At 36.4% G+C, this 23,646-nt stretch overlaps 1 protein-coding gene across 2 annotated transcripts; it reads left to right on the top strand.

Moving 5' to 3' along the window:
- The first annotated feature begins 2,400 nt into the window (after window positions 1-2,400).
- On the top strand, window positions 2,401-23,644 carry LOC763196 (rho GTPase-activating protein 19). Of its 2 annotated transcripts, XM_030985693.1 has the most exons (13): window positions 2,401-2,658; window positions 3,120-3,212; window positions 3,944-4,153; window positions 4,566-4,816; window positions 12,184-12,276; window positions 12,950-13,051; window positions 13,619-13,786; window positions 16,607-16,735; window positions 17,567-17,638; window positions 18,586-18,711; window positions 20,434-20,745; window positions 21,585-21,833; window positions 22,485-23,644. In XM_030985693.1, the coding sequence occupies exons 1-13, from the start codon at window positions 2,442-2,444 to the stop codon at window positions 22,512-22,514; spliced, it is 2,052 nt and encodes a 683-aa protein (XP_030841553.1). In that variant the 5' UTR covers window positions 2,401-2,441; the 3' UTR covers window positions 22,515-23,644. The 2 variants fall into 2 exon arrangements, with proteins under 2 accessions (XP_030841553.1, XP_030841554.1); XM_030985694.1 differs by lacking the exon at window positions 16,607-16,735.
- The last annotated feature ends 2 nt before the right edge of the window (window positions 23,645-23,646 follow it).

The raw sequence follows: 23,646 nt of genomic DNA, 5'->3' as shown, positions 1-23,646 counted from the left end.
AAACGTTGATAGATTTTCTATTTATCATGTTTATAGTGGACTAGAGTCTATACACTTTTTCACAGGTTTCACGGCAAACGTTTGCCGTGAAACCATACTAATATCAATGTTTTCCGAAAAATACTCCAAAAATAACAAGAAGTTTGACACGAAACAGGTAGGTCTAATAAACATAGACTAACGACTTTTGATCTTTATTTGGACATTTAATGAATATTTACTTCATTTTGGGTATGTTTTACTTTTAGAAGGGTATCTCTACGCCAGATCTGAGATTATATTATAAAAAAAAAGAGAAGAGTACAAATTTACAAATAGTAACAAAAAAACAAAAAAAGTGAAAGGCGTAAATATTCTAAAAAAGAATGAAGTGCCGATAATACCAAACAACAAACAAAACCAGAGTTACCGGTCAAATTTTGGATAGGTTTCTGCAAACACGCGCCGTCAATTTGAAATTGCAAAAACAAAAAGGAGAGATTCCCATGCATGTCTGTGCACTCATTAATTTTACACACACTTCGCGTTTTTTTACATGAAGGCATTTCAAGTAACTTCGAGGCTTGTGCATAAAAGTTACATGAAATTATACTTTCTTCATTATATTTTATTTGTTTTAAAATTCATGCATGAATATCAAATACTTAAATACTCTTGACTTCATCATCATCTGGAAGTGTAGGATATCCCAGTCAGATCACTTGGTACATAAAGGTCTATAAATCAGTGCATGCGTGGATGTCAGACTATGCTATAACAAAGTGTTTGTCTGACCAAAAAGAATCCAAGCTGTGTTTAGATGAGTTGATGCTGGTAGCAGTTGCTAGAGTAGAAACACTGGTAAATTGTTCCAAGACTGGATGACCCGATTGCTAAAAAAGTTACTCCTGACATTCAATCGACAGCGAGTAGTGAATAACTTCAATGAATGGCCTCTGTTCTCTGATACTGGGATTTCACAAAAAAAAAACAATCTGGATCGAGTCTATCTATACCATGAAATATCTTGAAAACGTGGATCATGTCTCCTCTTACCCTCCGGTAATGTAAAGAATAGAGATTGAGCCGTTTAAGTCTTTCGCTGTAAGATACATGTAGGGCGCTGAAACCTGGGAACAGCCTCGTCGCTCTACGTTGCACAGCCTCTTAAGTTACACTTCAAATCTAGACCTAGGCAGCTAGGCCTAGATCATTTAGTCTAAAGAATTTGTGATTGTTGCATGATGATGAATGAAGTTAAAGGATTGAACAATTATGAATATATACACATTATTACAAGGCCAAGGGCATGTTGTTAGTCAAAAGGAGTGATCATGATCAGATGATTCTGCTGTGTGTGTGCATGGATTGTCATGATTCAACATTTTGAATAAAACTAGCTTACCGTATGTAGTAATTATGTGAGTACTGTGTAGACATTGTGATTCTGTTTGTGTGACTAAATTGTCAACTTAGCATATAAATACTGGGACTCCTGGGAGTTGTGTGTCATCTTTATCATAGATATAAAAATCTGCTGCTTGGCCTAGGATGAGTTTTTTAACAACTATTTTGTTTTTTGACACTCAGATTGGGTGAAGCCAGACATAGCTAGACTTTCACTTGTTTCAGTGGAAAATATCTCAGAACAAAATAGACTGGTTTTTCAGTTTAGTCCCGAGATAAGGAATTAAGAGTGTGTGTCAGTATGTCCGGACCTTATAGTTGAGATTTAACACTTAAATTAAATGAAATTGTTGTTTTCCTTCGGATTTAACAAAAATATGAAATATGAATCAAAATTAAAATAGCACTAAGATCTAGTTTTGAAATACATGTAGATCTATGTCCCTTATAACATGTTAAGTCATAAAAGATTTATGAAATAATGCTGACTTCAAATGATCACTGTCTGGAGTCTCTGGACACACGACATGTGGCCTGTGGGCACTGATTTTAGATCTAATTATAATGTAACAAAGAATAGTCTATATAACAGTTAGATCATCATGTAAATAGATGATGTAGGTAAATCAAATGTTGAAGGTAAAGACCAGTTTTGGAAATGTTTTGACTAATACGTGATCATACAAATTTTGCAGAGAAACCGCCTACTAATTGATATATTTGGTAAATTATTATATCTATTTGGACCTGATAGATATCGCGCACGTGCCACGTATTTCAATATACATCCTTCTGATTGATTCCACAACGTTTCTTTCACAATGCAACCGCATGACCATAACTGGCCTTTATCTTTAACTTTCAGTTTTACTTTACAGTCATTAACTTTTTAGGTCTTCATGAAGTTTCTGTTCTGATTCTGATTCCGAATATGGCAAAGTTTGTCAAACTTTTCTCTGTCTTTGAATTTGACTTGTCATTTGTAATTGTAATTTGATTGCAAATTTCAAATTGTTTATTTCCCTTGAAAGGTACGGAAAGAAAACTTGAACACAATGAGTGGCAGAGAAGTTCTGTGTAACCCCCTCTACTATGTAGAGGTGATGCGACTCAAGTACACCGAGACACTGACAGACTGGTGCTGTATCGAGTTATCCCATGTGCTGGACTTCAGTGGTACAGACGGCCTTGGTCAGGTGCTGATGGGAAAGGTTGATAATAGGCAAGGCAAGACCATCATCAGGAAATTCACCAGGCATAAGAAAAAAGCAGGTGAGAGTGTTATATTTGTAGCAATTTCTTTTTAATCAAGCTTAAAAAGTCTCATAAGATATATTTGATAACAATGTTTTAAAGATTTGTGTTTTCATACTGGTGTTCATATTGTGCACAATACCTAGTTTTAAAAAAAGAGAAGGAAGAAAAATCTGTTGTGTAGTGCAGATGCAGATTAATTCATGTTTATTGTAAGGTGCACCAAGTGACACAAACACAAGTAAACATGTCATTTTTATTTACTATTATTATGTTGATACTCTCTGCTTATAGCGCGGTTGCCCTTTTTATTCTTTTTATATAACCCCTTGGAAATCATATGACCCCTTCAGTGGTCCAAAAAATGTCCCACACCCTACCAGTCAATATCTTTATAATATTTATCTGTGCTAGAGATCATATTTTGAAGACAAACATGCATTCTAGATACCAAGCATTTTATGTTTTTTCTTTTATAGCTGCCCTCCAGCCTCAGCTGTCAGTATTTGGTGCTCCATTGAATGAGGAAGGTTACTGTAAAGCCAGACAGCTGATTGACTATTTAAAGGATTGTGAGTTTTTTGATCTGGGAAAGTAGATATTTTACCTTATTGATGTGAAGTATGTATATTAGTAGTAGCCAACCCCTTCCGAAGGGACGGCACTAGATGATGATGATGTATAGTCGATTTATGAAAGGAGTAGCAGCCTAGAGTAGAGAAAAGAACCCATCCTATAATAACATCATGTAAATGATGCTATTTACTGGTTTATTGCAAAGTGTACCCATTCATGATATGAACAATTTATTTAAAGCCCTATGTCGAACTTACAACAACAAAAATATGAACAGTATTATGTATGTATTTGTAAAGAAGGTTATTTGACTGTGCATCAACTTGGTTGCACTTTTATGATTCATATGGCACCATAATTTTAAAAGGAGGCTCCTCCAACAGACCGGTTTACTAACATATTCAAATTTTATGCATACTTTTTTTAATATAAGTTGTTCTTGACAACTCAAAAGCTTGCACGAGGCTTGTCCGACATTGAAACAAGTAATACATGCAGACTGGATTCAAAGTATTGTAGTTCATTCATTAATAACAGGTCACTGGAATAACTCAGCACTTGGTCCTCAGGAAAGAAACATTCATGAATTTGAATATGTTAGTAAACCTGTCTATTGGAGGAGCCTCCTTTTGATCAGTATGGTTTTTCATCAGTATGATATTCTGCTGAAGTAACCCAACTTTGAGGCATGATTTTACTGAGTGTCACACATTCTTGTTTTTTCCAGATGTGCATGTTGAAGGACTCTTCCGTATCCCAGGGAACTCCAGCCGTCAATCACGTCTCAAGGACCTCCTCAGCATGGGTAGGACGGTGGACCTGGAAAGCTCTGAATTCACCCCGCACGATGCAGCCTGTGTCCTTAAGACCTTCCTAAGTGAACTACCAGAACCTCTGCTTACAGACAAACATTATGAAGCTCATATACAGGCTGCAGGTACAGTCATTGTAGAATGAATTAATATCTTATTTTGTATATATTCAAAAGTAAACTTGATTTCCGATGATTCACATTGTCTGTTCGAAGCAAGAAGGGAACTCATATATATTTTAACACAGTTACTGTCCTTGTGGCTCTCAGCAGACATATTATATCACAAAAATTTAATGCTATTATGGTAGAGTTGCTTCTGATATCCTATGTATAAGTTGACAGAAATGATTAACGATGAGTAATATTGCCGCCAACAACCAGACATGCCAATTTTTATTTACCATAGGGTAATGTAATTGTTAGTTTGGTCTGTAGTTGGTCTAGTGTCATTCTCGTCAGTGTGAATGGAGTATTTAAAGATGAAAGATGTTTGCTTTGTAACATTCCTAATTGGTGGTATTGTCTATATATACAGAGCTGACATACAAACTTGAGATCCTTCCCCATCAAACACCCGAGATGCTTGGGAGGCTGAGAGCGACACGGACGACCAGCCAGGTGGGGGCTCTCCGATACCTCTTCCTGATGCTCCAGCCCTGCACATACAAGCTCCTCAGGGACGTGATGGAACTGCTCCACACTGTGGCGGCCAACGAGGAGACTAACAAGATGAATGCTTCTAGTCTTGGCATCCTCTTTGCACCCCACGTTCTCTGGCCTAGATTCGTGAGTAAAAGTTTTAGGGTTTTAGCTCGACTTTTGATCTATTTTTCAAGTCAGACAACATAGACAACTCGAACTGGTTTGTGGCCAAATTCAACATTTTTAGGCCGTTTACAGTGGCTTACAACTAATATGGTACTATTCTTAATAGTTTCCCTGCCCTGAGAATAGGTGTGTGAAGTCTGGGCTCTGTCCCCTTTTCCACACTTGTGTAAGTATGGTCTCACCATGATACCAATCAAAGTCAATTCCTGATTTTCTCATTTTTCATTTAAAATTAATGTAATTCCACTATTATTTTGTAAGATTTGCCCATATAGTCAGGTCAAGATATGAAAAAAAAGGGGTCAACCTAGAACTAATTGCAACAGAAACGATTCCACTTGCATATAATCTGGAATAGCCATGAAAACAACATACTCAAAGTTGACAAAAATTGAAGTGGTGGATCAGTGCCTAATTTGCATAAATTCAAAATGGCCGCCATGTCAGACCCTGGTAGACACACAAAACCTATTTTAGCCTATATCTCTAGATCTTAAACACATAGAACGCTAAACGAAGTGTCTTTACACATGTTTGGGGGTCAATAAACATGATTATAGCATTATCAGCAGCTAACAACTACTCCTTGACTCTTAATTTGCATAAATTTGCATAAAATTAACCCTTTTTAAAGTCAAAATGGCTGCCATGTTTCATGTTTAAAACTATTTCTCATCTGATACTTACAGAAAGTTGATTTAAGTGCCCTTATCCATGTTTAGGGGGTCAAGGAAAAATAATTATGGCTTTATCGGCAGCTTAGAACTATTCCTTGACTCCTAATATGCATAAATTTGCATATAATTAACCCCTTTTAAATTCTGAATGGCTGCCATTTGTTCATGTTTAAAACTATATCTCTAGATCTTATACACATAGAAAGCTAAACGAAGAGTCTTTACCAATGTTTAGGGGGTCAAGGAACATGATAATAGCATTATAATCAGCTTACAATTACTCCTTGACTCCTAATTTGCATAAATTTGCATATAATTAACCCTTTTTAAAGTCAAAATGGCTGCCATGTTGCATGTTTAAAAGTATTTCTCATCTGATACTTAAAGAAAGTTGATTTTAGTGCCCTTTTACAAGTTTAGGGGGTCAAGGAACATAATTATAGCATTATCAGCAGCTTAGAATTACTCCTTGACTCCTTATTTGCATAAATTTGCATATAATTAACCCCTTTTGAATTCTAAATGGCTGTTTTTCATGTTTAAAACTATATCTCTAGATCTGAGACACATAGAAAGCTAAACGAAGTGTCTTTACTGATGTTTTTGGGGTCAAGGAACATAATTATATCATTATCAGCAGCTTAGAACTACTCCTTGACTCCTAATTTGCATAAATTTGCATATAATTAACCCTTTTTTAAAGTCAAATTGGCTGCATACGTTGCATGTTTAAAACTATTTCTCATCTGATACTTATAGAAAGTTGATTTAAGTGCCCTTATTCATGTTTAGGGGTCAATGAACATATGAGCAATGATTATATAATTAAGGTGCATGTATGATTTAATACTTTCTTTAGAGTAGCTCACAATATACGTCACGGTGTTGCCAATTTATGTGTGCTTGATTACAACTTTAAAAAATCATAATTTTCTTTAATATTTCTTCTTGTATTTTGCTCAAACCTTCACTGATCTGTTTCTTTAATTTTTCTGCTTCTGTTAAAACCAACTTCTAATCAGGGTGGACTTCTCATTAAAGTTTGGTGTTTTAACCATTTTCTTTGGTTAACAAACTTGACTGTACCATTTACTTCAATTCAATTCGTTTATTCGTCCATGTAAAAATATAAAAATAAGCTTCAGTCATATAGCGTGATGGATTTAAAGCAATTATAATGAGTTTAGTGTATAAAAATGTAATGGCAAGTCAAACCATTCAAAAGGGGATATGACCCGATTCTGATAACTAAAATCTTTTGCTTGTAAATACACAGGATATGGGTTAATTAACACTCAAAGAAACCAGACTTTCAAATTGAAAAACCCCCGGAATGATATTAAGGACGGCATTTGTTCCCTCTTGAAACGCCGAAAAATACCCCGGTGTGTGCAGCTGAATATACAATGGCGTCTTATTTTGTTTACAAGCGACACATTCCTTTAGTTTTGTATCGCTGCATTTGTCATCAAAATAAAAACATGCGCGGGGTTTAGAGTGAGGCAATAGATTATACATTTAGCCTGAAGGTAGTGAAGTAAGAGAAAGAACTCAAGAGAAGATGAAAACACAGGCACTGAACATGTGTGAGATGTCATGGGACATCGTCTGCTTGTGCAAATCATGTCCATACTGTGATCTCACACATCTTAGCAGCGTTCAGAGAACTCTTCAGGTGCTATTCCGGGGCTGTATTTAAGCGTTTTGAAATTTATAATAATCAGTACTTCGAATGTTTCCAAGCATTGAATTTTGATATCATTGTTGAATCAAAGTTTCAACTTTGCAATAATGAAAATAGAGTAAGTTTTTAGAATTAATGAATATCTACTTTAATTTCTGTCTCCCTTACAGCTTTGACGATAAGAGACACGACGTTAAAACCGTCTGTGTTTCTTTCATCACTGTACGTGGATGAAAATAAAGTTATTTTTTAAAATCAATGAATATCTACTTTAAGCAAAATGACAAGGCTCACCTAGTGTTCAGAAAATTAGAATGGTTCTTAACAGTTTGCTAGGAATGCTTTCTGATTAAAATAAGGACCTATGCATTTATACCAAATACAACTTGATGACACTAATTTGCAAAGTAGAAAGAAAATCATGAAAACAAATGAGCATCCATATTAGAATATGATGCATTTATCAATCATTGGATGTAAGGTGCAAATGTTTATGGTTGATTATCTGGCAACCTGTGGATAAAAATAAGAATTAGAAGTTGTGCTTCTTAATGTCTCAACCATTTTGCAAAAGTATCTACCATTTACATTTATATTTCTTCCAAGAAAAGTGCTGCTTCAAGGCCTTGAAGATTGCGCACTGTGTGTGTATGTGAGGAGCCTGTGTGAGCCTGCTGGCCAGGATCCTTGTGCATATATGTACAGGGTGCAAGTAAAAACTTTTAATCCTGTGGGGGCAGTTAGGGGTGCTTAAATGCCTCAAGGGAGAGTGAGCAGGCTGGATCTACTGGAAGGTTGTTCCAGTCCTTGGTAGTTCTGGGGAAGAAGGAGATGATGTAGGCTTGGCTAGTGCACAGTGTCGCTCCGAAGCGGAATCCGTGACCTCTTGTTACAGATGTTGCTGCCTTAAGGTATTGTTGCCATTCAATGTCAACAAGACCAAAGCGGATGCGATACAGCATTGCAAGATGGCTTTGCAGACATCTACTAACTAGCGAGGGCCATTTTACTTTCTTCATCATAGATGTAACACTGCTGGTACGATCGAAGTCGCCACAGACATACCACGCACTCCTGCATTGAACCATTTCGACCTTGTTGATGTTTCTTTGGGTGTGTGGATCCCATGCTGTTGCAGCATACTCCACTATGGGCCTAGTGTATGTGACATACGTAGCCTCCTTGATCTTGTGGTTGCAGTGTCGAAAGTTACGGCGCAGGAAGGCACAGACAGAGTTAGCCTTCTTGACTGTGGCATCTACATGGGCATGGGCGTCAATCCTGGGGGGACGGGGGGGGGGGGGGGACACGTCCCCCCCCCCCCCCACGAATTTTCAGGTGGTGAAATGTCCCCCCATGATTTGGGGTTTAAATATTTTTTTTTTGTTCTCTCTTTCTCTCTTTCTCTCTGTGTTGAGAAAAATCAAGCAAAATCAGGCGATCAGATTTTATTAAAAGAAGCGTCATTAATATTACATTCACATTACCGGAAGTACAAACATTGGTTACGATGAAGACAAAAAATCTTTTCACCAACTGAAAAAAAAATCTCCCTTGTATCTTCCAAACCTTATGGCTGATTGTTCAATGGAAACGACAAATTCATCCATCTACCCCCTTGCATTCTTGTTCCTGTTATTTGATCTTAAGACTGTTTTCTCTTTAATTTGGCAAAAATTATGCCCCAAATCAAGCCATCTATCCATCAATTTAAAAAAAAATCTTTAACTTCTGAGGGGGGCACATCCCCCCAACAGACACCCCCTGCGTTCTTGTTCCTCGTTAATTGAACTTAAGACTTGTTTTCTTTTTAATTTGGCAAAAAGTATGCACCAAAGCGAGCCATTTAAGCATAAATTTGAAACAAAATCTTCAACTTCTGAGGGGGCACATCCCTTCAGACATCCCCCCCCCCCCTGTGTGGCGCAGCCCATTCGCCTCCCTAACAAAATAACCTGGCGCCGCCCTGTCTGAACTTGTGTCCCCCCACTCCACGGTCTAATTTGGATTGACGCCCATGTACATGGGCATTGAAGTTCAGCTTCTGATCAATGTGGACCCCGAGGTACTTGGTTGAGTTGACCTGCTCCAGCTGATGACCATGGATGGTGTATTGGCCTAGGAGTGGCTTCTTCTTGTTGGTCACTCGCAAGACCTGGCACTTGGAGGGATGGAATTCCATCTTCCACGTCTTCTCCCAGTCCTGGAGCCTGTCTAGATCTTCTTGCAGTTTGTCACAGTCCTGGATCGATCTGATTGGTTTGTAGAGCAGACAGTCGTCAGCATAAAAGCGTGTGGTTGAATGCCTAATGCAATCTTGTAGGTCATTGATGTAGATCAAAAATAACAATGGACCTAGGACGCTACCTTGGGGTATGCCAGATGTGACCTTGGCTTCCGAGCTGAGTTGGCCCTCCAGTATGACTTGTTGGGTACGGCCAGTCAGGAAGTTCTCGATCCACTGAAGAGTAAGGCCGTGTATACCACAATGTTTGGCTTTGAGAAGGAATCGTTTGTGAGAGACCTTGTCAAAGGCCTTAGCAAAGTCTAGTACGATTACATCATACTGACCCGTGTCTTCCAGTCCTCTAGCAAGGTCATGGATGGTGAGGGTCAGTTGTGTCTCACAAGAACGGCGCTTCCGAAAGCCATGCTGATTGTCAGATAGAATGTCATGATGGATGAGGTGGTGGATAACTGCACAGTGAACAACATACTCACACAGCTTGCATAAGATCGCAGTCAGTGAAATCGGCCTGTAGTTACCCGGGGATGACTTGCAGCCCTTCTTGTGGATGGGAACTACAAGTGCCTTCTTCCACATCGATGGAACGCATCCTTGATGAAGGGAGGCTTGGAAAAGCAGGGTGATCGCAGGGGAGATCTGATCGGCAGTTTCCTTCAACATTCTGGCAGAGATTCCGTCTGGCCCTGTTGCTGTTACTCGACAAAATCAAAATTGTTTTTGCAACCACTGGATTATTTATTTGGAATGGACCAGTCATCTGCCAGAGCACAAAAATTGTGTTGGATTCAAAGAATAAAAGAAGCCGATAAACAAGGATGGTTTCAAATTCTTCAATTGTATCTTTAAAAGAACAGTAGTTTGTTCCTGCTTAACTGTAACTATGGTTATAAAATGTTAGACAAAAACATTCCTAAGTTCTACCAAGCTATTTTCCTTGACCCCCTAAACATGAATAAGGGCACTAAAATTAACGTTCTATAAGTATCAGATGAGAAATAGTTTTAAACATGCATCATATTATGGCAGCCAATTTGACTTTTATATAAAAAAGGGTTAATTATATGCAAATGTATGCAAACTAAGAGTCAATGAGTAGTTCTAAGCTGCTGATAATGCTATAATCATGTTCCTTGACCCCCTAAACATCGGTAAAGACACTTCGTTTAGCTTTCTATGTGTATCAGATCTAGAGATATAGTTTTAAACATGAAAAAATGGTAGCAATTTAGAATTTAAAATGGGTTAATTATATGCAAATTTATGCAAACTAGGAGTCAAGGAGTAGTTCTAAGCTGCTGATAATGATATAATCATGTTCCCTGACCCCTTAAACATGGATAAGGGCACTAAAATCAACTATCTATAAGTATCAGATGAGAAATAGTTTTAAACATGAACAAATGGCAGCCATTCAGAATTTAAAAGGGGTTAATTATATGCAAATTTATGCATACTTGGAGTCAAGGAGTAGTTCTAAGCTGCCGATAATGCCATAATTATGTTCCTTGACTCCCTAAACATGGATAAGGGCACTAAAATCAACTTTCTGTAAGTATCAGATGAGAAATAGTTATAAACATGCAACATGGCAGCCATTTTGACTTTAAAAAGGGTTAATTTTATGCAAATTTATGCAAATTAGGAGTCAAGGAGTATTTGTAAGCTGCTTATAATGCTATTATCATGTTCCTTGACCCCAAAACATTGGTAAAGACTCTTCGTTTAGCTTTCTATGTGTATAAGATCTAGAGATATAGTTTTAAACATGAACAAATGGCAGCTATTCAGAATTTAAAAGGGGTTAATTATATGCAAATTTATGCATACTTGGAGTCAAGGAGTAGTTCTAAGCTGCCGATAATGCCATAATTATGTTCCTTGACCCCCTAAACATGGAGAAGGGCACTAAAATCAACTTTCTGTAAGTATCAGATGAGAAATAGTTATAAACATGCAACATGGCAGCCATTTTTACTTTAAAAGGGTTAATTTTATGCAAATTTATGCAAATTAAGAGTCAAGGAGTAGTTGTTAGCTGCTGATAATGCTATAATCATGTTCCTTGATCCCCCAAACATTGGTAAAGACACTTTGTTTAGCTTTATATGTGTCACAGATCTAGAGATATAGGCTGAAATAGGTTTTGTGTGTCTACCAGGGTCTGACATGGCGGCCATTTTGAATTTATGCAAATTAGGCACTGATCCACCACTTCAATTTTTGTCAACTTTGAGTATGTTGTTTTCATGGCTACTCCAGATTATATGCAAGTGGAATCATTTCTGTTGCAATTAGTTCTTGGTTTTTTCCTATTTTGACTGTACTAATAAGGGACCCATGTTATTAGGTAGGCTTCATAATTATGTATGCATGATTTATTAGGTTGCCCATCGTAATTCTATGTGATTTGTAGCACACATGCAAGCATTGATTTCAAACCCTGTCCTTCACAATATGTAGATGTAGTCAGGCTATGTCCTTTTTTTTTCCTGCCCATTTTATGAATACGGTATTGTGATCATAAGAGTGATCAAAATTTGTTAATTCTTGTTTCCACATAATTGTGATGACCTGATAATGCCATGCTTTGAAATTATAACTTTAGACTTTCGCTATGTGAGGACAGTATATCTTACTTGTTCTCCCTTTTTAATGCTGTCTTCATTTCTTTCTTCTGGTAATTATTATTTCTTATTCTGTTTTAATTATTCTACAGTTGACTACAAATGACTTGAGGGATCAGAGCTACATCAATAAACTCAACTATGCTGTGGAATTCATGATTAGCTACACAACCAGCATTTTCAAGGTAGAGAAACGTAGGAGTTTATGTAGTTGACATGAATGGAAATTTGGAATTAAGCATGTATTTCCTTCACAAAATTGTAGTAGCTGTCTTTTTACAACCTTGTAATTCTGATGTCTTAAAGGCACTATGTCCCATTTGCAGGCTGAAAAATTGAAAAGGTTAAATTCCAACAGCATTTGTAAGATAATATTAATTTAGAACTTCCCTCAAAACGAAAGGGTTTAAAAATGTCTTTTTGTGGGAAAATAACGAACGTTGGTTGTTGAATTTAGGGATTGCAGTTCTTTTTATCAAATAGTCTGATTTTTGAACCCTTGTACCAAATGGTTGTACCTTTTGTGCTGCGCGGAGATTGAATCAGTTTAATTTTGGCCATTACAAGAAGTGGGTTATTGATGAAGAAAAATGCTCATGTACCCTTTACAGCTCATTTTATGTGTGTTATTACCAAAGTAAAATGTCAGTCACTCAGTCAATAGTGTCTGACAGTGAAGTCTAGTCTCTTTGATCGCAGTTTCTGCGCTTTCTAAAAGAATATATATTGTTGGTAGTACAAGTACTGTATGGTGATGGTATGTTTTTTTCTGTTTACATCAAGTCTTGGATACTACTGTGTATTTTAGTTGGCCATACATGTGCTTGATTGTTGACACATGTTCTTGTATACTTGCAGGTCCCAGACTCTATGCTCCAAAAGTGTGCATTGTTTGTCAAAAATGGAGGGAAGTTACCAGAAGACGAAGAAGAAAAGATCAATCATCGTCAAAGAGCACAGGTAAGCTGCCCCTTCAAAAACAAAAACAAAACATGTTCAAAACTTTTATGTGACCTCTATTCAAATTTGCTGTACTTCCCCACAAAATGGCATTTGCTATTACAGTGGAAACACATTAAAACAAGGAAATTTGGAACACAAAAGTTCCTTGTTATACCAGCTTACTTGTATCATGGTAAAACAAAACAAAAGATATATATATATATATATCTAATGAGCTGGGACCAAAACAAATTACCTTCCTATACCAGGTATCTCTTTATAACAATGCTTTTTATATCAAGTTTCCACTGTAAAAAGTTGTAGTTACTGAGAAATTGTTTGTGCTTTCATTTATACTCCAGTTTTCTTTTAAGTAAGAAACAAACAAATCTAAATCATCTCTAACGATTTTGCCCTTTCTATTAAGACATTGAACATTTCATTCATTCATTCATTCATAATTTTCAGTTCCAATTAAAAATCAAAATCTTACAAAGGCATATCATGGTATAATAATAAGATAAGATTTACTCAGTTTGGAGTTCAGTTCCCAATGATTTCTAATTTTCTATAATTCTTTGGCAGTCCGACGATGAATTGGAGTGTGTTCGAAGGCTTCCTATAAGCCAGCCGGAAACAGGCTCAGTAACAACCCACAGTACGCAGGATTTCACACAGAACGCCCTCGCTCAACTCTATGCTGACGTTCAGTCCATGCCTGAAAGCTCCAAGAAACGCAAACTCATGAAGCAGGTATGGATCTGTTTTTATATAGTCGCAACAAAACATACCGTATTAATCACATGTATTGGAAACCATTATCTTCCTTTGTAAAACTATAGTAATTCCTCTTGCTTTATAAGAAGTAAGATATTATATATCCTCTCATGTTATATTCTTAGTGCATGCTCTTATGAATAAACTGCTCCATTTCACTTTATGTTTTCTCTCTGCATGCTACATACACCTTTGATATATTTTGTTTTATTATTAACCAACGAATCAGTCATATATATTACTGTATTCATTGGTTCATGCTATCGATGAAGATTTGTTCTTCTTTGCATGGCTAGTTTCTCTAGTTTGACAAATTGTCTGCTCAAAGCCCGAAGGATGTTAACTCTTATCATTTTGCACAGAGTTATTATCCTTCTCACTCTAAACAGATCATATACTGTAAACGCTGTTATTTTTGGTGATTAAATTTTAATGCTGAGCAACCCCAAAACATATTCTCTGGTTCTTAAATGCCTGTTGCACATAATTTAGCCGGTTCCAAACATGCATAAGAAGTCATGCTTATATTTTTGCGAGTTCCAAAATTCGCGCTTGCCGATCTTAGCGCAAAATCTGTGAAAATTAATGTACCACAAATATTTCTACTTTTACAGTATATATATGTTCTTTGTCTTTACTATATAATTTTGTATCCCTAGAGTTGTAGTTTTCTATGCCATGTATGCATGTGTTTATTGAGTAAATCATTGGGCAGAGTGAATCATTTGTTGGTGTCATATGTTGTTGTTGTTTTTCTTCATACAGGATGAATATAGAAGTAGAAGCATTGTCAATAAGGTATACTGGTTTGGTTATATATTTATTTCATACTTGTTTGTCCATCCCATCCCATCCCATCCCATAGCCTACCTTCTCCAATCCTATCCTTTCCTATCCTACGCCCCATCCCTTACCCTTTCTCTGTGACTTCAAGGTGGTAGCATTGATTTGAGGTTAAATGAAATAAAATTTACAAAACTATTACAAAATTCCATGTACCTGTACTGTAGATGTAGTTAACCAGTTATCACTGTTAAGTGATCAAATCAACAACGTTTTACTTTCTCATGCAAGCATGTTTAGTGCATTAAATAGTAGATTTTGCAATTTGACTTAGACCTTTAACCAAGTTATTTGTAAAATAAATTAAATGTCATTCCCAATTTAAATTGGAGTTTTTTAATTAACATTTTCAAAATGTTTATTTTTTAATTTTTTTCTTCTCAGTTTTTTAAAAACTATTTCAAAAAAGCCAAATTAGTGAGTTTGGCAGAATTGTAACCTCTTTCTAGGAAGTGGTTTCATTTTGTAAACCTTTAAATCAATGCTACAACTTTGGACCTGTTTGTCTACCTACATGTATTTGTCTGTGTAACTTGGGGAAGGAATGCAGCTGTGATTTTTAACCCTGTAAATGCAAAGAAAAAACCATATGATGTAAATTACCATATTTCATTTTGTGTCATGTTGACATGCTTCGAGCAATATCCAGATTAAAAGCTATAAAATGTTTATTTCTACAATGCATCAATGCCAAGGCTATTATGTCACTAATGCAACTCTAATGATAGTTTCATGATACAACTCAATTCTAATTATCATCCATTTTCTCCTTTAATAAGAGGTCAAGATATCCCTTTATCTGCCATATGTTTATGTTTGTGTACAGAGTACATAAACCATTGATGACAATTCTCCATATTGTTTATCAGGTTATTTGTGTACATAACAATGCTTTTATTCACAGCTATATGATCCGCTAACTGACAAATAAGAGATTATTCAGTTCTCTTATTTCAGTTACTGTTCATGGATCACATATTAGATATTTTGTTTGCAGTGATAGCACATTGTGAGTTTTCAGCACTGTGTTTTCAACAGTTATGATTCTTTGACCGATAAATAAGTGATTCTTTTATTTCAGTTACCATGGATTTTTGTGGATTTTGTGGATTGCTGGTTACACCTTATGATTACAGTGATAGCACTTTTTTGTTCTGTTTCCTTTTTTAGATTTTCCTTAAACTTCTTTGTCTCACAATGTTTCTTTGCTTTTATTAATACAAAATGACAAGAACTGTTGATGCCACATAATACACTTCTCTTCATTCGTTCCTAACTTGAATGTGTAGATGTGTAGTATCTATCTATCTATGCTGTGTCATGATAGGAATATGACTCTCCATCCAGATGATAGAATTTCTTTTCTTTAATCATGATTTCCAAAGTCATGTGCAAAAACTTTAGTGATGTTCATTGTCATCTCTCTGTATATTTCTAATCTGTTCTTTTTTTTAAATACTTTTAAAAAGAAAACAAACATGTACAAGTATATACTTTGAAAGTGCAGTTTACTCACTCATCAATCAGTTCATCTAAAACGAATGCATGGACCACAATTCCTGTCAGTGAATTATATTCTATTTTCTTTCATGTTAGGGATATTGAAAAGAAAACATGGTTACATGAAAGTGCAGCTTATTGGCTCTTCAGATCAACTAAAACTCACATTCATGCTATTATTTCTGTCAATAACTTTCATCTTGATTTCATTCTTGTGTCACTTCAAATTTGTGATGTCACATTCATAGGTAGCAATTATTGTTTGGTAGTAAAATCCTAAAATCTTTGGTAAATGAAACACCTATAGTCATGTTGTGACAAAGCTAGACTTTTAAACCAGTTATTAGCTTCATATTGTTCCATCGCAGTCTGCCCTTTTGCTTGTTGTATACCATATTCATTGAAATTTTCACGATCACTCTCCATCCACCCTCCTCCCCCTTCCCTTATTAGTTCGTACACAACAGCTATCTCCCAGGCACGCCTACCAAAGTAAGAGAAGATGCTGTCCAGATGACAAAGTCTCAGGAGCGGTCTCGCAAGCATCACAGACGTAGTCGATCAGCCGGCGATGTACTTGTGGTGCGTTTCAAATTGGCCAAGCATGTTTGCTCAGACTGAAGATGTGCTCGTGATTGTTGTGCCTGCGTAAAGATTGGTCGTGTATTTGACGAGATACGTGGTGATCCAACGTTTTCTCTGACAACAATTGCATGGTCTGGGCTTTCTTTCATTTTAAGATACAAGAAACAATCACATATTTCATGTCATACTGGTATGCAGTGCCTATCAAAGACATCATCTTTCGCTATAGGCTTATACATGCTTATTTACTCACATGGGACGATTTAGCTATAGACATACGGTATATACATGTATCTCCAAATGAATGTGTATGTGGCCATGATGAAGAATAGAAATTGCTTTGTTATCAAGAGGGCGGTCTATAAAAAATTTCAGCTCATTTCATTTGTACGTATCAGTCTTCTTTTTTTAATTGCTTTAATTTGATTCAACAATTGTTTTTATAATTAAAAAAATATATGCATAACATCCATTAGCTAAATTTGGGCGTTTTATTCACTTTTTTGACATTGTACAGTAATACGAATTGCATCATACAAAAACATTGAAATACCATTTGTGTTCATTTTTTGTTCATGTTGTTAGCTTTTGCATATAATTCCTGTCGAAATGATTTAGTGGCATTGATTAGAGGGGAAAAACGTTAGCCCATTGTGAAAGAAATAATAGCCAGGTGAGTTTTGCCAAGCATTGTAAACTTTCAGCATTAAATCTTTAATAGTACGTCAATTCAAGTTCAATAGGCAAGAATATGTTTACAGGCTAATAATCTTAAACTAACATTTTCTTGTTTATTGATTTTTGTGTATCCCATGATCTTGTTTTCAGAAGCAGCTAAGTACACCGTTCAGCAGTCGCAAGAAGAGGCTAGCACCAAATCCGCCACCTCAAAAGTTTTTGGTGAGTATAAATTAAGTGCATAAAGAACAATTAACTTGAACCTGCACAACACATCACAACATTTGCAAGATTTGACTTTTTATGTGCAGGTCTTAAACTCTTAATCTAAATGAGGAGATTCTCAGCTTTAATATGATATACATGTATAACTCATCACAGTTGAATGTACCCAACTGTCTGGGGGGAGAATATGGTGTCTTACATAATGTTACTTGAGAGAATAAAAGTCTGTTGTCTATTTCAGTGCTCTGACTCTCCAGTTTTTGTGCAAGATGACAAAAGGAAGATTAGAACTCTTCTAGACATATCTGTGAAGATATTAACAGATGGTCCTAAGATCTTTCACACCAATTATGTACACCTTGTTCTTTATTTTGTCCTTGGTTCAATTCAACAGCTTTAATAATCTTTAAGTTATAATAAATGAAAATGTGACCAGTAAGCAGAGTTGAAAAGAAATGAAAATTATTACAACAAATTCAATATCAGATAGACGTAGGTCAACAAAACACTGCCCAAATACCACTTCAAGATTGCTTGCTGCTTCCAATTTTTGTGTAAATACTTCTAGCTTGATTGCGCGTCCCATTTGGCATAAAGTTTTAGAAGAAAATCTCAGCTTGTCTTCTTTCTCTTTTAAGGTTTAGAATATTTAGCCTTTCCTTAATTATTAGATCTGTTTATTATTTCTTTTTGAACCAGGATATCCTAAGAAATGATTAAAACCCCTAGATTTCTTTATATTGTATGTGTTGGAACCAGAAGGGCGTTAACTCTCTGTTGGGGGTATGAGTAAGTACCCTTCTGACTCCAAACAGACAATATCACCATGACATTCACCATTTCCCCGCCATATTGGATGTGACTTTTCCCTCTGTTGCTTACAAATTGCAGAATGAGACTTATCACTTATTTCTTATCACAAATCACATTATCTTTCCCACTAGCCTACCTCACACTCCGTTGAAGAACCCGGATATGAGAATGACCTGGTAAACGGCCTCAACGACCTCAATAGCTGCAGTGGAAGGACATCTGGCAGTCCATTTAGATTGTCCATGAGAAAAAAGAAGGTATGTCTTGCAGTGCTTGTCTTAAAGAGAAGGTTGAGTTCTGGAAAGAAGTGTGGAAGAACATCAGATAACAAAATGTTCCCTAAAAAGCATGGCTCTGCAAATGCCTTAAAACATTCTAAATATGGCATGTAACATTATAAAAATCAGGACGGATTTCTATGTCAATGTTTGTGTAGTCCCATATACATCTTTCTGTGTACAATGCTTGTAACTTTACCAAGACTGGGCGAAAATTTGTGATCATTTTGTAGATTCCAGAACCTTGCAGTACACCCCAATACTTGTATGCTAGATGATTAACCTTTTCTGATCGATTCCACAACGTTTCTTTCACAATGCAATCGCATGACCAGAACTCAACTTTATATTTAAAGACGATGCTGCAACATTTTTTTTTGAAACGTGTCTAGTCAACACTTTTATTTTGCAATAAATAGTATCCATCAAAATTGAACTGAGTAAACCCAAACAATAAGATGATTATTTTTCATTTTGGACTACTTAGTCAGAGATGCCAACCCTCCCGATTTTATCGGGAGGCTCCCGATAATTCACCCCAACTCCCGACCTTACGATCACCATCCTTATCCTCCCGATTTATTAAAAAAAAAAAAAAAAAAAAAAAATGATTTTTTTTTTTTTTTTTTTTTTTTTTTTTTTTTTTTTTTTTTTTTTTTTTTTTTTTTTTTTTTTTTTTTATTATGATTTTTTTTGGAGGGCGCTTATCAGTATATATATCTGTGAATTGAAAGAGAAATATCATCTGCTAACTTAAGCATGTAATAATTCCACTATGTTAAAAGACAAATTAAGAGTAGCGAAAGATTGTTTCAGCATATGGATCGCCGTAACCAATGCGTGGATATTGCCACAGAATCCAAATGGCGGAAAATCAGCAAAATAAGACCAGGAAATGGTCTCGGAAGTATAAGACCGAATACAGTATCAAGTACCTGTGTAATCGGAAGTCTGAAAGTAATTCATCATGCATTTTGTACAATTTTTATGTTATTTTAAAAAAAAGGGGGAATTATTTAACTAAATACACATGTAAAATGCTCCAAAATAAGGCTCAGATTGCACCAGAGAGCATCTAGAACCCCAGAGCTTCCAGGGCCCTAAGGCGGGCCCTGGACCCCGGCCGCATGTGTCGGGCGCTACGCGCTCGAGATGTGCGCTACGCGCACATTAATTGGTGTCGATTACAAATCCTCCCTATTTCTGATTTCCAAAAGTTGGCATCTCTGCTTAGTTAGCACAAGGCTACTCTAGTTGTCCAATAAAGTCTGCTGCTGCTACTTCTATGTTCTTCACAAAATGTCAACTCTATTGCTGCTTGAAGGCTTGTGTTATTAGAACTATTGCAAACTTGCACTAAAATATTCAATTTTTTGTTAGAGTATACTCAATGTTGTGCTGTAAAATTATATTTATTCCATGAATATGGTAGACCATCCGTCAGTTGTGAAGTTTGAAGTTGAAAATTGCCCAGCTCAGATGTCTGATACAGTTAATAATCATTTATATACAATTTAATACAATATACATATTATTGTGTAACTGGAGCTGAAAAATGACAACATACTAAATTGTTGTAGGAGCACGTGTCATGCAACTCTCCTTCTGTATCTCACTTATTTTGCTGATTACAATTACATGTAGTTCATATTTTTTTCCCCGCCATTAGTTACACTATTCTCTACATATCTGTTTCCTTAGGATTTAAACATCCCTTCACCTGCGCCCCGCACCACACCCCACACCCCTGGGTCCCACCGGCGTAATGACACCCCAGGTGCTCGCCCTGTCTCTCAGAGGACCAAGCAGCCCCTCCCAACCAGCCAGGAGCCCCGCCCTACCAAGCAAACAAGCAGTAGTTCCAGGAGACCGGTCCTCAAGCCCCATAGCACTGATAACATCACCCCTACCCGCAAGGCACCAAGTGCACCCCCAAAGAAGTACTCCCCTTATATCCCACCCCCAAGGAGCCATTCTTCACCAATAGAAATGGACTACGAAGCTCCAACAGAGGTATGTATGGCTTTCATCCACTTTCTCAATACCTCTTCATATTACTTTTAGAATAAACGTTATACCAGGGGGCGTTTCACAAAACTTGTCATCAGTGACAAATGTCAGTTTGTTGTTATAAGCTACAGAGATCCTTGCTTCTGATTGGTTATATCAGCAGACTTGTTACTGATTTGTCATTAAAAAAAGGCTTTGTGAAACAGGTCCCAGATGAGCAACTTGGAATAGCATTCTCTCAGGTGTTCTGCCAAGGGCATTCCCACAAAAAGGAGCCATCTTTCCCATCCCACTATATCTAGAGTATTTTACCAAGGGATGAAGTAAATACATATAAGATATTTCCATGTATAATACATGACTATGCACTAAAGTAAATATATAAATAAATAAATAAATAAATAAACGTGACTCCAAAGGTAATATGTCCCATTTGCAGGCCAAAAATAAAAAGGTAAAATTCCAACGGCATTTGAACGATTATACTAATTTAGAACTTCCCTCAAAACGAAAGGGCTTGAAAATGTCTTTTAGTGGGATAGTCGTTACGTTTTGTGCTGTGCAAAGATTCAATCAGTTTAATTTTGACCATTACAAGAATTGGGTTTTTGATGTACACAAATGCTCATCAGTCACTCAATATTGTCCGACAATGAAATCTAAAAAGTAAAGTATCCTTGTATAATCTGAATATTAGGACACTGCTAACATTTAAATTTTACAGATAGGACACACATGGCATATTCATAATAGTTCTACAGAATTTGATGTTGGCTGCAAATGGAACATAGTACCTTCAAGAGATATTAAAGTGAATAATGCTTTTCTTGTTGGTCTGACAGAATTCTACCAAGCGAGGTCTTCCTCGCCCCAGAAGCCAGTCCTCCCCGAAGGAGATGCTCCGAGGAACCTCATCCCGACAGTCCCAGTCCAGAAGGACCCCGGTCCCTGCACCCCGCACCAACACTCCACCGGTATCTACCACCAAACAAAGGAAACGCAGGAGCGATGGCACAGCCGTTGATAGTCCTCTGGTCGTAGGGAGTCATCATGCAGCATCACACAGGCCAGTACCCAAACCAAGGATAGTAGTGAGTTCATATTTGTTCTTCATTATCTTAGGATTTGTAGAAATTTTAGGTTCACATTTTTATAGGTCCTCATCATTAAGTCATTGAGATACCTTTTGTATATATCACTTTGAAACATAATTTTGAAACCTTACAGGCAGGAAGAGTTGGTGCTTTGTCTATGAATACCTTTTTTTAAAATAAATAATGTTATATTTCATCTTTCCTTAAAGCCTGTCAACACTAGTTTGGCCAGGAGGGATTAGACCTCCCTGCATGGTCACTGACAGGTGGTTATCTCATCAAATCAGCTCTCAATTAACATAAGAAAAAGGGGATTATGGGGGACCCATGCTAAGGCATTGTTCGCTACATAGAGGGCGCAAGTAGCTACAAGTAGTGCAGTCATCAGTGATTTAATTTTTTAAAATAATATTTTCGTAACTCTTGAGATCTTAGCTTAGCTTTTAAACATATGTATCACCATACAGATGACCTTGCATGATAGTTTTCTGAACTCTTGAACACTTGAATAGAATGTTTCAATGAATACACATTTCAAGATATTTAAAGATTAGACCCATACAAATATATGCATGAAAGTAATCATCAGTCATCAGTGATATCAAATTTTGTTTTGTTTTCTCTTCTTTGCTATTTTCTCTTGTGCAGGATAAAAGGCAACTTCAAACAGCTGTTTGAGTACTGATATATGACAGGAATACAACCTCTGCATACATCATTATCCAAGTCTACAATCGCAAGAGACTCAATTGTGAGAGACAATCGATGCCCATCAAGACGGCATCGTGTAAACTTTTCACCAATGGCAGAAATATCATATATAAAGTCTGCATTAAAAAAGTAAACATTGAATTTGCCCTGCTCCAACCTGTTGCTTGAATGATTTTGCAATGAACCTCATGTGCAGGCTCTGTTGTTTAGAACCAGTAACCAGGACGACAAGCGAATATGATGTTAGCACTTTGGTACTCTATGGGATGTTGAATGTTCACTGCTATTATTAGCCTTGGTGTGTTATACATGTCATTTTCTTAAATGTTTGTATTGTGTACAACAACATAGTTCTACCTATGGTTTGTCAGCTATGATTCATCATGAATACATTTGTCATCTCACACCTGTATAGCTGCTGTATAAATGAAGACAAAATTGTTTGTGATTTTGATCAAACATAAAGATCTTTGCAACAGGTTCCAGCTAGTTGGTTCATGCGAGAAAGAACTTACTGTATTGCAGTTCTCAGCACTACAAGAAACATTTGCTACTTTGATCATGTTTGTTGCTATTGGGGCACAATGCCAAGTATTATAGAACAAACGAGTGGAAAAATATACATATACTGTACCTATTTAAAAGTTGATGAATATACGTGAAGATTGAGAAAGATAGCGAGGGATTTGTGGGTTAAGTGGCATGTGCCACTGACTTGCTAATCAAACGCGACTAGTGTTTGCTATGTGCTTATTTGTATATCAGTGTAAATGCTTTTGTGTCCAGCTTTCTACTGTACAAAGTAAGCTAGAGAAAGAACAATGCACACTTGTAAATTCACTTTTTCAAAATTTCTGTACAAAATGTAGAGCAATGTTTATATAACCACATATCGTTATACAGAATGTACATTGTGTTAGAGATGTGGAATCAATTAATATACAAGTATCGTTTGTAAATATGAAGATCGTGTACAAAGCATTATATTGTGGAATAGTAACTTCTTATACATGTATTAGAAGAAGAAAAAATCATTTAGACATCTCATTCCTTTTATATCGAGTGTAGATTGCACAAACTGTATAAGTCACCATAATGA

This window comes from Strongylocentrotus purpuratus, unplaced genomic scaffold (genome assembly GCF_000002235.5).
Source record: "Strongylocentrotus purpuratus isolate Spur 01 unplaced genomic scaffold, Spur_5.0 spur5_scaffold_15, whole genome shotgun sequence".
Taxonomy (NCBI): Eukaryota; Metazoa; Echinodermata; class Echinoidea; order Camarodonta; family Strongylocentrotidae; genus Strongylocentrotus; species Strongylocentrotus purpuratus.
This window is presented reverse-complemented; position numbering and strand designations above follow the sequence as displayed.